The sequence below is a fragment of the Cygnus olor genome, chromosome 2, assembly GCF_009769625.2.
Source record: "Cygnus olor isolate bCygOlo1 chromosome 2, bCygOlo1.pri.v2, whole genome shotgun sequence".
Taxonomy (NCBI): domain Eukaryota; kingdom Metazoa; phylum Chordata; class Aves; order Anseriformes; family Anatidae; genus Cygnus; species Cygnus olor.
In genome coordinates this window covers 17701421-17719532 of record NC_049170.1, presented here as the reverse complement: position 1 = coordinate 17719532, position 18112 = coordinate 17701421, and the positions used below count along the sequence as shown (strand labels likewise).

General features: G+C 39.6%; 1 protein-coding gene across 4 annotated transcripts in view; it reads left to right on the top strand.

Annotated features, from left to right (window-relative positions):
• The window catches only part of ACBD5 (acyl-CoA binding domain containing 5), a 30254-nt gene extending 13025 nt beyond the window's left edge, over positions 1-17229 (top strand). For all 4 annotated transcript variants that reach the window (XM_040547341.1, XM_040547338.1, XM_040547340.1 and 1 more), the window contains 8 exons: positions 3778-3915; positions 4909-5109; positions 5833-5939; positions 7951-8227; positions 9039-9238; positions 10882-10932; positions 11226-11335; positions 15234-17229. In XM_040547341.1, coding sequence (XP_040403275.1) covers positions 3778-3915; positions 4909-5109; positions 5833-5939; positions 7951-8227; positions 9039-9238; positions 10882-10932; positions 11226-11335; positions 15234-15246 — 1097 coding nt within the window. In that variant the 3' untranslated portion in view covers positions 15247-17229. The remainder of the gene's footprint in view (positions 1-3777; positions 3916-4908; positions 5110-5832; positions 5940-7950; positions 8228-9038; positions 9239-10881; positions 10933-11225; positions 11336-15233) is intronic.
• The last annotated feature ends 883 nt before the right edge of the window (positions 17230-18112 follow it).

The following is an 18112-nucleotide window of genomic DNA, read 5'->3' as shown; positions in this document are numbered from 1 at the left end:
GAACCCAAACCTGAAGGTGGTGGAGTCTTGCATAGGGATCCAGGCTGAGCATGGGCTATGTCAGGCATTGCAGCTGTAGCCGAGCAAAGATGTATATCTGTGCTCTGGTATATTGAACCGCGTGTTGAAATACTACTTATAACCTCCGTTCTGATGTCAAGTCAGTAGTTCCTGATTTGTACTGTTCAAAGACTTTTTGGCTGGAGAGACAGAATGAAAGGACAAATAGCAGGAGGGTTTCTAAAACATAAATGAACCCTGGCATGTACTCCTTCCCCATGGCAAGCGATCACCCCTTGCAGTAATACAGTATGAGGATACATCAGTTTCAAAAAGAAGGTGGAGATTTGCGTAACTAAGTGAAGGGGAAATGGCAAAACCTACTTGTGTAAACTTGAAATTGAAGCCGGGAGCCTACCTCAATCAGTGACAAGCACGAAAGGTTCTGATGGCAAGAAAGCAATTCTAGTTACCTGGTTATCAAAATGACTTAGTATAGCGTATGTACATGCAGGTCTCAGGGAGACTTGACACAAATTTTGACAGAGCTGGAACTGACACAAACATAGCAGTGCAAAGTGGTCCCTAAATAAGTTGTTACAAGTATAGCTCATGTAAATAATCTTTTGGTGGCAGATTTTGCTGCTATCAAGCTGATAGTAAAGATACGCCATTTTACAGATGCACATAGTAATCATTAAAATACCAGCATATGCTTTCATCACTAAATGTTTTATATGTTTCATCCGCTATTGCATCCGTCCTGGTCACTGGTATTTACACAGAATGAAAGTCTGCATGACTTGTGTGAGCATACTGTGTTGTGCTGAACAGAGTAATAAAAATAGCACAAAAATTTAAAAGCTCGCTTGAATCTTAGTATTCACAATAAAAGACACATTCCCTAGGGAGCAGCTATTAACCTACTACCAAGGACTGGAGAAGTCACTGCTAGTTGGCTCAGATTAGGCTTTGATGCTATCACCCTGTGTTAGTCATCACTGCTGGCTTCACAGCAGGTACTTGGAGTAACAGGGGGAGTGCAGCAAACGGTGCTGGTTTTGTGCAGTAGAAACATTTGGGGATGGACGTGGTGAGGATAGGAAAAATATTTTGTATTCCTGGGGAGAAATGCAAGATCAAGGGCAGTATTTCAGCATCGCCATGCCTGTACAATGCCCTGTGTTCTTTGGAGCCAGCAGCAAAGCCATGTCTCCTTAAGGAGCACTGTTGCTACGAATGACTGTGTAGGAGAAGTGTGATCCTGATGGGTTTCAGATATTTGGGTGTTCATGGCATGCTACCATTATTCTCAATACTTTTCTCCACTTCTTTATTTAAATATGTGCAATGCATCACTCGGAAGTTTTCCCAAGTGAATAATCTCCTTGCTGAGATTGAGTACAGAGAAAATGTGTTTGAATGTTCAAAGACATCTTCAAAAAGAAAAAAAGTAAATCTTACAAAATATGTTTATGACATGGTTGGGGCTTTTTACAATATCTCTAGTAGGGTAAGGAGGTTTACAGTTTTAGTTGCCTGCCTTTACAGCTAAATGTGTCTCCAAGTCTTGTCTTTCCCGTTTACTCCCACGGCTGGGTAAGGCACTTGGATGTCTTAGCCTCCACCCCTTTGTATTTCAAAGGGAAAGGTGATGCCTGCTTCACATTGCAAGGGGGCTGGGGCTCTGCTTACTCTTCGTGCTTCAAAGGACATAACTGTTGCATTATCCTTCTCCCACTGTTTCTTCTCACAAAAACACCTCTAGAACTGAATTTCACAATAAGAGAAACATTTATGAAAAACAAACTGTAAATATGTTGGGATTTTCCTTCTGTGAAACTCATTTTCTTGCAAATGTTCTCTGCAGTGAGGAGAAAATGACTGTATATTCTTGCAGTCTACAAAATAGGCAATAGCTTTTCTAGTTCTTTTTTCACGACAAATAAACTTATTTTTTAGTCTTCAGATAAAAGTTGGATTAAATCAATCCAAAACAGGGATGCAGGGTGCCCCCCAGAAGCCTTATTTCACAGTAAGACTAAGGTGAACAGGATATTTAACATACTCATTATGTTTGGATAAAAAGTAAAGTTATTTTGCCTTTTTTTTTAAGCAGTATGGCTAAGCTTTGAAACTAGAGGAATGTGGGAAGGCAGCCTGCTTCTTCATGGCGAGATTCAAGTAGAAAACCCTTAGCCCTAAATTACCATACAGCAAGGAAAGTAGCAGAGCTGGTTGGGCAGCTCCAGTATAATTTGGTGTTATTTTGCCGTTTGATGTTAAGCCTAAACGTAAGAATTAATCTTTCAAGGTTCTGACAAGGGAATGTAAAAATTATGCAAATGGAGTGCTACGGTAACAATTAAAACAGGCAGAATCTGGCCTTGTGGTCAGCGTGTAAAATGTGTGTCTCCTAACTGTGTCCGCTTTGTACTTTAATTGCTCTTTGCTAATGTACGAGGCTTAAATCATCAGTATGTATTTAGCTGAATTTTTTTTCAGAAGGTGGTAGAAATGTCCCTTAAATTCTGTTTTTTTTTTTTCTGGAGGAATCTTTACGTTGCAGTACGTTGTACAGCGAGTAAATTGTTTGTGATCCTTGGAGTGATCACAGAGATGGAAAACAAGGCCTTAGCAGTTACTTTGTCAAGATTTGCTTTTTTAGATACGTGTGTAATTAGACAAGCAAACACGAGCCGCATATTTCAAAGAATCACAGAATGTTTTGGGTTTGAAGGGACCTGAAAGCCCATCCAGTCCCAACCCCCTGCCATGGGCATGGATACCTCCCACCAGACCAGGTTGCCCAAAGCCCCATCCAGCCTGGCCTTGAACACCTCCAGGGATGGGGCATCCACAGCTTCTCTGAGCAACCTGTTCCAGTGCCTCACCACCTTCACAGTGAAGAATTTCCTCCTGACATCTAATCTAAATCTCCCATCTTTTAGTTTAAAACCATTCTGCCTTGTCCTGTCATTATCTGCCCGAGAAAAAGTTGCTCTCCGTCTTGTTTATAAGCCCCCTTTAAGTACTGGAAGGCAGCTCTAAGGTCTCCCCAGAGCCTTCTCTTCTCCAGGCTGAACATCCCCAGCTCTCTCAGCCTTTCTGCATAGGAGAGGTGCTCCAGCCCTCTGATTTATTTCATCATCTTTTTTCACTGAAATCAGTGCACTTATTTCCATGCATGCTTTGCTAGATAAAGATCTCTATAAACTTTATTACCACATTTTGTGTTTGCTTAAATCACTGGGGGCGAAGATGAATGGGATGTTATATTTCCCTTCCACAGGATCCTGTTGCTCACAGAACTGAACAGAATGTTTCAACATTTGCCTTTGCACTGAGAGTAATTTTGAAGCATTTCGGCCCAATAGGGAACTTCCATAAAATGTTGACTTCTAGATTTAAATGAAAATGTCCATCACAGTCCTAGATAAAATGTTATTGCGGCTATACCATATTTGTGCCATAAATACAGATAAACGTCTTGGTGTGAGGCCTTTGGTGAAAGTAACTTGCTGTCTGTTTCCAGTAGGCTTCCTCAGAATTGTTCATTAGTAGTCACGCATTCTGTGGTGAGCCACAAAGGAGAAACATTAAAACAATTAAGGAAGAGCTTACAGAAATAAAGCTGGCATTATTTGGTACATCTTCTAATGTGGAAATGCTTTTGTAGAACAATTACCTGATTTTTTGGGCGGGGTAGGGGCAGGGGAGGCTGTATGTTTGTTTCTTTTAAAATATGTATTTTTTTCTCTTTGAATGTTTTCTTAGACCTTAGTAACGTCATGAATTCCACTCCAAATATAAAGGCTGTGAATGGCAAAGCTGAAAGTAGCGATAGTGGAGCAGAATCAGAAGAAGAAGGGCTTCGTGAAGAGGAAGAAAAAGAACTCCAGCAAAATGTGAAGGGTACGTTTTCTGCACTTGGACCAGATGGTTCTTGGAAACTTCAGGAAGTGCTTCTTTACTGTGCAGGTGACTGAGTACTGGCACAGGTTGCCCAGAGAGGCTGTGGAGTCTCCCTCTTTGGAGATCTTCAAAAGCCACTTGGACACGGTCCTGGGCAACTTGCTCTAGGTGGCCCTGAGCAGGGGGTTGGACCAGATGGCCTCCAGAGGTCCCTTCTAACCTCAACCATTCTGTGATTCTTCCAAAGTTTTTTTTAAATATGTAAGTGTTAGAAAATGCCAAAGGATCATGAACTCTACTTCTCACTGTACTTCTTTAAGAGAATTTTATGCAAATAACTGTAAATTGTGTAAGAAATGGCAACATCTCAACCTGTGTTATGAGATCAAGAACTAGGACAAATTTGTGAGCTATGCCATATATTTTTTGACTCGGCTACCAAGGTGTGTTAGTGTGTTTTGTAAAAGCTGAAAGGATACCCTCTATTGTTTTCCTTTTTGTTGCGAGTGTTGTATGTAAGAGCTGTGAGTGGCTACATGGGCTGTAACAGTAGAATTGAAAATCACATTTCTTCTCTTCAGAGAAAATAAAACAGAACTTGCAATGACATTTGTTTAGGGGGTTCTTAAAGAGTTTTGAGGAGTACCAATGTCAAGTGAAAGCCAAATGAAATTACACGTTTAAAGTTCTAAGCAGCTTTTTTTTTTCCTCCAGGGACATTAGGATAATTATTTAATTTATCAGAGGGACCTACAGTGGATTATCTTACTTGTGTTTTAAATGTCATCTTCTGTTTATGCAAATTAAAATTTTATATTAGTATGTTTTGAACAGAACAGTCCTGGAGAATGTGAATCTAGGGGCGTTGTCATATTTTGTTCTGTGTGTACATTATGCATTTAGTCCATTAGAAAGTTAGCGACTTTAAGGAATATGTTTTGAGCTATTATGTACCTTGCTTTCTATTTGCAAGCTTTTCCTGTTCTTTTACAGATTATAAGAGTGTGAAAACAGAATCAGCAGCTGCAAAGGATTTGGAAAGTATTGTTGCTAATGGCTGTTACAAGGATGGCTTTATTCCGGATCTGCAGAATGGCATCCAGACCAAATCTGCCCTGAATGGCTTGAACACAGAGGAAGAAATAAAGAAAACAGAGCCAAGCCTGGAAATAGCTAATAACAATGCTCACCAAGGTATTTTCCTTGCGAGACTGTGTTTTAATTTGCATATGTTTTTCTTGGAAAACATTTCTTCTCTTGCATGCTTAATCCTGGGATTCAGAGACTAGCAGGGGTGTCTTTCAGTTGCACAAACTTGAAGAAAGAATATTAAAAATTAATCAAATTTAATAGCAGTTTAAATAAGGCTGTCTTTGAAGATCTTTTACAGAAGAAAGGTGAATTCACAGAGAGAGAGAGGCTCAAACATACAGAAATACAATTATTTTATTTTGAAATCATTGTGCTATCTATGTAAAAGACTATTGGCATTTGAAATCTAATTTGTAATGAAATGAAAATCACTAATAACAGTATTTGTCATTCCCAAAGGCTGAACATATTATAAATGCCAGTTGAAACTGATGTGTGAATCTATCACTCTAAAACCAATTGATAACTTTGGACAAAACTACTTTATATTGAGATTAGGAAGGAGAGAAGAATGACCAAACTAAAGTTAAAATTTTCAATATATAACATGGAAATAAGTATGATGTTTGGTTTTCCCGTTAGCAAAAGGTTTGTATAATTCCTATATTAATGTAACATCTTTATTCTTAATCTGACTTCAAGATGACAAAAGCAGATGAAAGAGGAATGAGTTGAAGTTTGCCTAGATATCATAACTCATTGCTTTACTCTGCCGGGATTGGCTCACATTTACAAAGCAAGTGTACTTACCTCCTTTACATACAGGTGGAAATGAGGAGAATACTGAAGAGGTCTCAGGAACTCAGCACTTAACCAGTGATTCAGACAGTGAAGTTTATTGTGACTCTATGGAACAACTTGGACTAGAAGAGGTAAGGGCTTAGTATCCCTAGGCATATTTTGAAGGTGGTATGGCTATTTTAAAGTAGGTTTCTAGCTGTCAGGTGAATTTGGATGTGTACAGAGGTGAATGAAATAACTCACGCATACTTTTCTCTTATTTGGACTGTCATTTTTTGTTGTTTTTGTTGGTCTTTTGCAATGTGGTTACTACTGATTAAAAGCTTCAAAATTTTTCCCTTTGTGAATTTTTGTGAGGGGAAGGTAATAAAAACAATACTTCAAAGAAAAAACTGTCAAAAACAACAGTACAAAGAAAGTAAGGGTTGTGTCCACGATCAATTTTGTGTCTCATTACATATGTAGGGATTGGAATCCTGCTATCCCTCAGAACCAGGAAGTATCTTTGTAATTGTATGGGGTTTTGTTCTCTTTTTTTTTTTCTGGCCAGATAAAGCCTGCATTTGTTTCTTAGAATAAGTAAAGAGTAAGTCTAAGCAGGTGGCCTGTAGTCCAGTAGCAGAAAGTGACCTAGGTCTAGAGAAGTGGGAGATCATGAGTTCCAGGTGCTCTTGTACTGCCTTCAGCCATAATATACAACTTTGATTTTCATATAAAAGCTCGGCACCAACTGCACTGGCTTAGTTTTCACTGAACTGTTCATTGTATTAACCGTGGTCTTAGATGAATTCCTGATTTGGATCACCTTCCTATGAAGTTTAAGCATGCTTCCTGTCCAGTTCAAGCATGCACTTTGTGCTCAAACACCTAGTTTGCTGGTTCTGGGGAGGGATACGTGAATGATGCATGGGATCAGAAAGACCTGCAAGCACTGCAATATCGCATCGTTTTCTTGTCCATCTTTTTCCTGAGGATCTAGAGAGTTCCTTTTAGCAAATCAAAATTTTACCCACCAATGAAGCATATTGACAAAGGGTGATTTGGTAGAAGTGCTGCAAGCTGTCTTTTATGTAGGTGATTTCCCAATTCTCTTGTGTGTTGTTTGAGCTTGTTTGAGACTCTTTAATTGAAGTAGGTGGGTATGTGTCAGAATTTCCCAACTTGAATGAGAAAAGTTCTAGTTGCAAACGAATTAACAAACAGTCGGGTAGATGTAAATAAATATAGAAGAAGAACTACAGATGGAGTCATTCAAACTAAAAAAAAGGTTCACTGAAAAAACGAATACAGCTTTTTATTGCAAAAGATGTAGCAAACACTCTGTCTTCAGTTCTGGTGATACAAGCTTATGAACTGCTACTTGACAAACAGGATTTTGGCAGCAGTTTCTTTTCCCCTCCTTTTTGCTATTTTGGCTTTTTCCTGGAGTTATTTTTCAGCTAGCTGAAGTCCCCAGTCTGCTTCAACATGTAGTTGTGCTAACACTTGTCCTTTCACTGAAGAAGGGGTGCTTGTACCACCTTAAGACAGTCCTGTTGCAGAACATGTAATTGTGACCTGATCAATGTGTCATCTGTTTTTGTCTTTCTGCAGTACCACAGATTTTGAGGAAGAAAGTTGGTAGAATACTATATCTTTTTTTGTGAAAAGGACAGGGAGTTGTCAAGCAGTTTTGAATAGGTTCATAATAAACGCTGTGATTTCTTTGCAGTAAGTGTAAATACTGCCTGCTCAACGTTGCTAATAGCATGTGACTTTGGCAGCGTGGCTCACCACTCTGAGTTAGGATACCTCTTCACAGTCTGGGAGGCAAAGCCTCAAGGGAATATGGAACATTCTGAGGTCTTCTAAAGGTTTGATTTTAGTGACTGCTGAGAATTACTGTATGTTGAAAATGTCTAAAATAATTCCAAGTGTTATCACTGTTTTGAGAATATTTGCCTCAAATGAATATCCAATCTTTTCAATCTGAAAAGGACATTTAGACAATGCAAGCACATCCTATAGCAAAACAACTGCTCCTGTTAAAAGCCTTAATGCAGAGCAAACTATTTTCTTAAAGAGAAAGAAGAGAGATTGTCTCTTTATTAGTAAACTGTTACATTTTACAGAATTTAATTACTTGCTAATGTTAATTTGTAGCCCTTGGAGATCATCACATCAACTAAAGGATCTTTAAAGCGTTCATCCCATTTCTTGGATGTAGATCACAGTGTTCTGTTAGAAAATACAGATCTTCCAAGGCATGTTTGCATGACTTCTGGGAATCTCCAGCTTGGAAATAATGTAGAAGGAGCAGTTCAAGAAGAAGGTGAAGTCAAGTGTGGAGGAGAAGATGGCCAAGCCACTAATGGGGGCCCTCACAAAGAGAAGAAAAGTGGAGAAAAAGCGGATTTCTATGGTGTCAGAAGGGGCAGAGGTACTGTGCACACACCTTTATTTTTTCCTATTTGTTTTCATTGCTGCCATACACCATGGGTGCCTAAGAAGCACTGGTCAACATAATCCAGTGAGACAGTCATACTATACAGTGCCTCTGTCCTTCATGGTAAAAGTAGATAATAAAATCCTAATTCCAGTGGGTAGCAATCAGTTTTGTGTTCAAAGTATTTATTTCATTCATAATAAGCTTTACAAAAGGATTTTATTGTGTTACGGAGATCTTGAATAAGCTTATCGGCTGCTTCTGTTTTGGCTTACCTTGAAATCCAGCTGCTGTTTACAGCACCTGTTCTTCTTAAAAGTGTAGTCTTCAAAACCCATCTATGCATGAGAAGAGTTTATTTGCAAGTTACATATATTTTTTAAACGCGTATACATTTATACCTCTACGATGTCTCATTTAAAACCAGGGAGCATCGTGGAAAGGTGTCAAAAGGTATCACTCTGTTTCAGTGTTCTTTGTATTCCAGCTGGAGACTGTCCCAAACTTAAAACATATCTACCTTTTATAATAAGGCAGATCTCATTTTCTTTTCAGATTTTTTCTTTTGTTTTCTTAATGGGATGTGAGTTAATAGGTTTTTGCTAAATGTTGGTGCTGTTGAATGAATGATGCTGTTACACTGAGGCTGTAGGGAAACTTTTCAAAGGACGTTGTGGTAACCTCCCAGTGCTTTTGAACTCAGTTTGGATGGAAGAAAATTAAGCAACCATTCAAAAAAACGTTTCAATAGAGGTGGTAGCCCATTCTGTGGTTTATGTATCTGTTTTTTTCCCTCTCAACGTAGGGCACAGACTTCAGCCACTAGGCGACGGTTCGCAAGGTGGACAGATGGGTAGCGGAGGGGATGGAGAGCGCTGGGGATCAGACAGAGGACCCAGGGGTAGCCTCAATGAACAGATCGCGGTAGTGCTGATGCGGCTGCAAGAAGACATGCAGAATGTCCTTCAGAGGCTGCACATGCTGGAGGCGGTTACAGCATCGCAGGTATTCATTGAAGTTCTTTGATTACATTTTTATTAAATTTCCTTGGATATTTTTATGCTTTCAGATTAAAATGTCAAACAATATTTTCTTAAACTGTAAAGAAATTTCAATTACATTCTGTAGTTTGTTTCAACCTAAAATTTGTTATTAGTGCCTACTCTCAGGAGCACAACTCAGGACTCCTGAAACTGTAAACAAAAATATGCATTTTAACTTAGAAATTAACCATATATTGTTTTACTGATTTCTGTTATCCGACTAATCTCAGCTGTAGTTATGAATACAGGTCATGCAGTCACTATATAGATCATGGTTAATGTTAGTAATGCACGATCCCATATGTCTTTGTCAGGAGATCGCAAAGCATTTTCAGAGCAAGTGAGATTATCTTAATTTTCCAGATTGGTAAATATTTGCAGGCAGAACTTCTTCTGAGTCCATTATCCAGTTAGCAGGCTGATTTTTCATAGCATTCTTCCCCTGCAAAGTAATCCAACTTTCTTGGAGTTTCACATCATGTGTACAAGGTAGGCAAAAGAAGTCTTACGCAAGTTTAGATACTTGTTGATGTAGTGTTTCTTTTTCTTCCTTCTTCAATGGAAATAGTGGTGCACATAATAGTGTAAGTGGGAGGATAGAATGTGCTGTGAATATAGTTGAATCAACAATCAAAAATACTTGGTTTTCTTTGGTTGCTGATAATATTTTGAGCTACCTGAGAATCAGAGAGCTGTGCAAGCAGTATCCTATGGGATGCACATACTCCAAATGTAAGGCAGCCAGGGAGAAAGGATTTATTAAAACCATGATTCTGCTCCATCACAGCTCTTCAAGGATCTGATGGCTGGATACAGATATAATTTTTTTTTTTTTGGACCAAAGCAGCATATGAAGAAATAGTAAAAGATTTTTCCTCAGCAGTTCATGCCATGCTTGCTATCCCTTTCTGAGTAGAAACGGGGTCAAGAACCTTCTGGTTCACACTCACATTCATTAAGAAAGGCCTAGAAAGCTGACTTGTTTCTGTGAAAGCACCACAGTAGCATATGGGAAAAGGCTTGAAGCATTTCTGGTATTTCTCGTTCTCTGTATTGCCTATAAGAGTAATCGCTTTCCTTACACTGCTAGACATGCCTGTACCTATAGCTCAGAGCACACTAAAAGAATGGCTTTTGCCTTTATACAGCTCACTGTGTAAAAAAAATTAGGCTGCTGGGATTTCACCTCTGGGTTGTAACTGCTGGGCCTGAAGCAGAGATGGGGAAGTTGTGATGACAACTTGGGCAGGGGGGCTTTGCAAAGCTGTAGAGAGGTTCAGTCAGTGACACTGACTCATATTTTAACTCCCAGAAATGTGATAAAAATGCTATAAAGTGTAATGGAAGCATGAGAGTTTAAGTTGGAAACCAAGTGGTAAAAGGTGGGTCGCATGGGGGCTGGTTCTACTCTTTAACAAAGTTAAGGGAAAACTTCCTTTCTCAGGATAGGATTGTAGGCATTAAGAACTGTTCCTCAAACTATTGCATATACAGGCTGCAAAGCCTTTACACGATGAAGAACTAAATATTCTCACTTTGTGAAGCAGAAATATTACAACTGCACTTTTCTTTTTGGCACTTACCACTCCTTGTTTGTATTTAAAGGCAAGATCTGCAACACTGCAGTCAAATTATCAGCCTGACTCTTCTGCTAAGGTAAAATACCGTTTGTTTCTTTTTGTAAAAAAAAGAGTGTGAATGGTGAGAAAAGATGAGATGAATATTTTACATCTAGCTTTCTTAGTATGTGCTTTTCATGTAGTCTTTTCCTTGACTAGGAGATAAAAAATAATCTGTCTGAAAAGATTATTTGCTGGGTGAATCTTTTTTTGATCTTACCAATTTTTTCTATCTTGTTATTATAGCACTTGAAGTGTTGGTGAAGTACACATGTGGTATTCTATACGCGCATGCAGATTGCTGACTGGAATTTCTTCTGTTTTCCTTAGAAACCATCATGGTGGCCCTTTGAAATTTCTCCTGGTATTTTAGCTTTTGCTGTTGTATGGCCATTTATTGCCCAGTGGTTGGTGCATGTATATCTTCAAAGAAAGCGAAGGTAAAGATGTGCATTCAGTAGGTCATATATACTTTACCTCATCTATTGATGACCAATGTGAAGTGTATCATGTTATTTAGACAGGACCTAAAAACTGCCTTCAGGCATAAGAATAATGCAAGGGTATGTGCCTGCACTGTGTCTTTGACAGTATATCTGAAACATGAGGTCGGTATCAAAACGGGGAGGTTGCTGATCATTGCTTTGATAAATCCTGTTTCCCTGAGTTCTTTGCTTCAGGACATCTTGCTTAATGTTCCATTCTATGTATCAGTGACTGATAGCTCTGAAGATACAAGGCTAAAGCAGATTGTACCATTGAGTCCTTGGTATGGTGATCATAGGAAGGTGTGTGTCTTAGTCCCACAAACCCAAGACAAATGCTCAACAAGAAATGCTGGAAGCTAGTAGGAGTGCCTTGCATTAGCTGGGACTTCTAGGAAGAGACATGTATAGTTTTGTCACCCTTGACAACTTCCCAGTGTAAGTGTAAGTATCGGTTAATCTGACTCGCAATGTGGTATGCTCAGTAAAGGCAACTTAGGGTAAACCCATGAAGTCTGGTGTAGAATAAATAATTTCAGTGAGTATACATGAGAAGTTATGGCTGGATAACTTGGAGGTTATCTCCATGACGTTCTTTGACCATCTCACTTCCAATATCTTCCTGAGCCATTTTCACTGCTTGCCTAGACTCTTTAGTTCCCTTGTGCCATGAGAAAAAATGTCAAATATGTTAGAGTCTCATCCGTCACCTATTATTTAACATTTACTAGCAACTCGCTCTGGTATTTTTGTAATGTCTCGTTTCACTTCCTTCAGCTGAAGAACAGTTGTACTCTCATCTTACCTGTTTCTCAACTTTTTAAGCATCAGAATATCAAGTCAAGGTTATCGAGTTGGTACACACTTAAACCTCGCACCTCACTTCAACTTTGTGTGCTCTTACCATTTACTTGCAAGTTTTTTCTCCTGTCAGTCTGCAGAGAGTCTGCATATGTGTAGATCTTACTAGAATTAGCTTAAATTGTAATGTTTTAATGCTCTAGTTATCTCCTGTATGGTAAATCACAGAATCAGAGAATGGTTGAGGTTGGGAGAGACCTCTGGAGATCATCTGGTCCAGCCCCTGCTCAAGCAGGGCCACCTAGAGCACCTTGAGCAGGATTGTGTCTAGACTGCTTCTGAATATCTCCAAGGAGGGAGGCTCCACACCCTCTGGGCAACCTGTGCCACTCTGACAGTGAAAAGCATATCCTGATGTTTGGATGGAACCCTCCTGTGTTTCAGTTTGTGCCCGTTGCCTCTTGTCCTGGCACTGGGCACCACACCCTCCCTTCAGATATTTACACACACTGATGAGATCTGGCGAGCCTTCTCTTCTCTAGGCTGACAGTCCCAGCTCCCTCAGCCTTTCCTCCAGTCCCTTCATCATCTTTGTGGGGTTCTCTCCTATATGTCCATGCCTTACCATGGCAGTGTGAAGTAGAAGGGAAGGATCACCTCCCTTCGACCTGCTGGCAACACTCCTCCTAATGCAGCCCAGGACACCAACGGCCTTCTATGCATGCAGGGCATGTTGCTGATTCTTGTCCAGCTTGGTGTCCACCTTTTGCTCAAAGCTGCTTTCCAGCTGGGTGGCCCCCAGCATGTCCTGTTGCCTGGGGCTGTTCCTCCCCATGTGCAGGACTTTGCACTTTTCCATGAGCTTCATGAGGTTCCTGTCCGCCCGTTCCTCCAGCCAGGAGATATTTGTCCAGGTCCCTCCGGATAGCAGCACGACCCTCTGGCACGTCAGCCACTCCTCCCAGTTTTGTGTCATCTGCAAACTTGCTGAGGGTACACTGTGCCCCATCATCCAGCGCATGAATGGAGATGTTAAACAGGACTGATTTAAACAGCCACTGATCACCACCCTCTAATCCCAGCCCATTGGATGGTAAATAATATAATGCCCACAAGGGCTTCAGTCTGCCAGCTCTGCCAGGAGGTACCCTGTCTCAGAGCTGCCATTGGTAACAGGGATGTTATTTGCATTTTCTCATAAACCCAGAGATTTCACTATTAAGGCTTTTAGGCAGTTCTGTACGTTTTCTTGTCCCCTGCACTGGTAAATGAAGATTTTGATTTCAGCAGCAAGGAAAAAGTTCATTAAAATCACTACAGTTGTTTTTAGGATCTTATGTGACGTTCCTGTGAACTTTAATGCTTAGCTAACAGCTTTAGAAGAGAGGTGTTGTCTTTCATTTTTCCCTTTTAAAATAAAATATGCAGTTCCTGTAAGCCTTTTTTTGATCATCTCTTTTGACCTCTGTAGCACAAATTGCAAACTGTTTCTGAGTCAGTTCACAGGATCAGTCAGAATTCATTTCTTAGAAAAACACACATTCCACCAGTTTTTCTAAGACATTGCTCCGTGTGATTCAGAGCTGAAATGAATAAACAAATGGTACGTGATTTTTAGTTTGGATTTGTCTAACTTCAGCTTTCATCCATTGGATCTTTCTAGATCTTTATTTACTTGACAAAGAGGCCTTGATGTGTCCATGGGCACTTTATTGCTATAACCAGGCCACCTTTTAATTCTTCTTTACGCTTAATGGATGAAGCAACTGGAATCTCATTTTAAAGTTGTTTTCCAAACCTGAGGTGGTTCTTGTGGCTCTTCCCTGAATGCTCTACAGTTTATCAAAATTTGATTTCTTAACACCAGGACTCGTACTACAGGCTACCAGCAGTAGTATCTCTGAGGGAGACACAGTATAGCTCCAGGCAGTCCTTGACTTGTTCATCTCATCTTAATACAATCCATGAACCTCAGGAACAGAAGCAACTGACATTTGTGTTCTTCAGCTTTGTGTTCTCTTTGCTTCTGAAGAAACGTTCCCATAGCCAGAATTTATGGACTGTTCCTGCATCACCTTTCCATCTGGAGTTTCATCTCCTTTAGCCATTGGCAGAAGGTGATCAGTACACTCAGAGATAAAACGGAATTGCGAAACAAGATTCCTTCTCTGTTGTCCCATTGCCAGTTTCAGCTTGTACTGTGAAGGTGTGTAAGCTTTTAGGCAATCGCTGTGCATGCATTGCCCCTGTCTGTGTTCGTTGGGTTTTACAATACACACCGTCCTGGAGCAGAAACAGGAGTCTGCTACCCCGTGAGGTAACGCAGCGTTGAGCTTGGAGCCATGGCTGCTGACATCTCTGCTGCACAGTTGAGTTGAGTTCCATGGAACGGGCGCTCAGGAGCCGTTCCCCAGCCTGCACGAGTTTTGTGTCTAGCTCGTGCCCCTGTAATGGGGCAGCTCAGCTCACTCTGAGACTCTTACGAAGTGTGAACCTGGCTCCTAACCCTGCCTCGTACCCTGACTCCTTTATAGGGACTTTATGCTGAAAATCTGGGTACTTGCATCCATAGCCCTCGCCAAAGAAAACCTGACTCCTAAATGCTCCAAAAGCAGATCAGAAATAGAAGTACATTTTTAATAATGATTGAGAAGTTTTTAGCTTCAGCTCATGATTTTAGAACATTCTGATGGCATGTTTTCTGGAGCCACTGGAAAACAGCTCATAATTGCAAACCACTGATGTGGTCAGGCACTCTTATCTTCCTTTACCACAAACTCATCTCATGCTCTGTACTGTAGGAGGCAACAGTAATTAATTTCATCTGCAGGTGAGAATTCTTAGTGGTATTTTGTACACCTTGGTGTAAGTTGTGCTAGTTCTGTCACCTTGCAGATTGTTCTGTAACTCAAGAAGGCAAATTTCCAGGTATTTTGAAGCAGTGGTGCATTCACTGGTAATCATTCACATGTAACCTTAATTGATTTATATATTTAGATAAATGAAAAATCCTCTCGTGGTGTTACATTAACGTACTTGTGTCTTCTTCTAGAAAACAGAACTGAGAATTGATGACTTGGCTTAAAGACTGCTAGGAGAAGATGGCCCTGGAAAGCGAAGGAATTCTGAATTCTTACAGAACCTCAGGATCTGGCATGATGTTCCTTCTGTTACAGTAATATTTGTACTACCTTTGAGCTGAACATTTAAGAACTAACATTATTGATACTTGAATGATTCGCTGCTCCTAGGTTACGAATAAATTCAGTAACTCCATCCTTAAACCACATGAACATTAATTATTTTGGAACTTGCTTGTGGATGGGCCTTTAGTAATTACTAGTCTTGCTGATGTCAGATAATGGAGAAAATATCTTTGTAATAAGAATAAGTTAATAATACGTAAAGCTGTCACTTCAATATAGAAATAATGTTACAATCAAAATATCCTTACCTGTTTTTCCACAGGTTTACGTACTATGAGATGAAAGCACTAATGAAGTATGAATTCAATACCTTGTAAGCTGTTGGAAAAATACAATATAGCTTTTAGGAATTCAGCTGGTTATTTTTGCTGCTAAACCAGTATGAGACGAATTTCCTTGTAAATTGATCAGAAATGAAGTGGGATGCTTCAGTTATCCTTTAAGATTGTAAAGGAGATTTTTGAATTGGTATCTGTCTTGTAAATTGGAGCTGTTAGTAACAGAGGGATTGTCAAATACAAGTTTGCAAGTAGCGTGATCCATCTAAAGCAAGGGATCCATCTAAAAAGGCTGCACCTTATATTTTTAATTTTGATAATTGTATTCTTGTTGACAACAGTTTGTTTTAGCTGAAATACATAGTTGAGGCACAGGGTGCTTCAAAATGAGATGAAAGCCAGCTCTGTAAGTATATCTCTGAGATTTTACAAAGCTCTGTGCATTTTAAGTTTTCTTCTGTCAGTTTATGTCAAATTTAAAAAAGACCTTATCTATCCCTCATCTATTGTGCACTCTTCCCCGCTCACATGAGGAAAAATATTAGTTCTGGTATTTTTCTCTCTTATCCTTCTACTTTCTTTCAAAACAAAACTTGTAAGCTAATTTTGGTACCAATTCTTTTTCTTTAATGGAATATTTAACCAGGATACAGCCAGAGTTGTGCATATGTAGATAGATCAATGCATATGTAGCTAAATTGTCCAAATTTCTGGGAAAGAGAAGTGCACTAAAATTAAACTTGACAGAAAATGAAGACATTAATTTGCTGTAAAGAAATAAGCCATCACATAACCTGTGCTTAAGATTTGAATCTTCAGAAACGTCACCATATTATTGATGCACTTTCATTCTCCATCTGCACTAAATATTGCAAATCATTCTTGAGGACAGCTATTTTCTGTCCTTCCTGAAAATCTTTTTATAGTTCAGAAAGCATTTTTACAGCTATACTGTAAAAAAAAAAAAAAGAAAAAAAAATACCACAGAATTTAATGTTTGTCTTACTGGGGCAATTATAATTTTAAGTCTTTTTTTTCTTTTTTTAATAGTTTTTTTTTTCCTTCTTCTGATTTTCTTCTTGTAAAGCTGAATTTTGAAATAAAACGATCAGAACATCTTTGAAGACTGCTGTAGCGATCACAAAGTTTCATCTGCCAGAGGTCAGTTTTGGCATGAGATGTACTGAAAACTCAGGTTTGAACAAATCTTATGCTGGAAGGGAAGTTCAACTGTGACCTGAAGCCATTGTGCCTGTAGCTTAAAGTCCTCAGAGTGATTGATTTAATAAAAAAACAACAAATTATTATATGGGAAGGATGCTCTAGCTTGAAGGTCACTTAAAAAACACACAAAATTGATAAACCCCGAAGCAGCACGTCTTCTGACAGGATGAAGCACCACAGAGTGCCTCTCCCAGTTGATAACCGTGTTACATGTAGGTGTCTAGCTTTTAGAGATGGTACAGACATTCCCAAAGGTACTTAACCGTTAACTTCCCACTGAAATAAATGTAGGCATGTGTTATCTGTTATTTATTAATGTTTCAATAAATCAATCCTTTAATATTTTGTATTTAATCTTGAATTTTCTTAATGGCTGGTAAATGCTGCATATTGGATGCTTTCGTTGTGCAGAACTTGTTGGCTACGTGTTGAAGCAGCAGCTTCAGTCTAAAGGCTGTAACACAAAGCAGCATCACTTCTACAGCTATTTACTTGTGACTCCTGACAGGGCATCAGCAAGTATGAGCACCTCAAGTCTAGTGTAACATGTGGCCTGGCACAACTTGGATGGATTTCTAGTTAGCCGATATCGCATCTTAAAGGTAAGGGAAATACATTTATCCTTCGCCAGAGGACCAAGAGAGCTTTAACTTGGAGACAGTGGCATAAGGAGAGCACTAGCAGTGAGAACTGGCACATGTTGTTCTAGCTGGTACTCGCCTCAGAAGGGCTGGCAGGCAGAAGGGTTTTGCATGGCTCTGGGAACAGCTGAACATCTGCTGCACTGTTGACACTGTTGAAGCAAACGTGCAGCTAGCTTCCTGCAGTGAATCAAACTTCAGCTCAGAGGCCAGGCTTGTTGATAAGATGCAGAAGCCGTTCTGCTGTCTGTGAAGCATTCAGTTTAGGGACCCAGAAGAGAGCCACTTCTTTCAGAATTCTTTCATTTTTTTCCCATTTACATATAACATGAATGGTTTTTAAGATGTTAGTCCACAAGCTTTTGTTTCCTCCTTAACGCTATTTCCTACTGATTATCAGGATCTTTGCTGGGGTCGGGAAACAGTGAGAGGTTCCTTTGTGTAAAAACAGACCCCTGTCCCCCTGTACACACCTGAGACAGGGCCAAGAGCATAAGACCTTTTTAAAGACAAAGATGCAGAAGCAGGCGAGAGCAGGACTGCAGTATTTTTTTTTTTATTATTTTATATACATACACACAC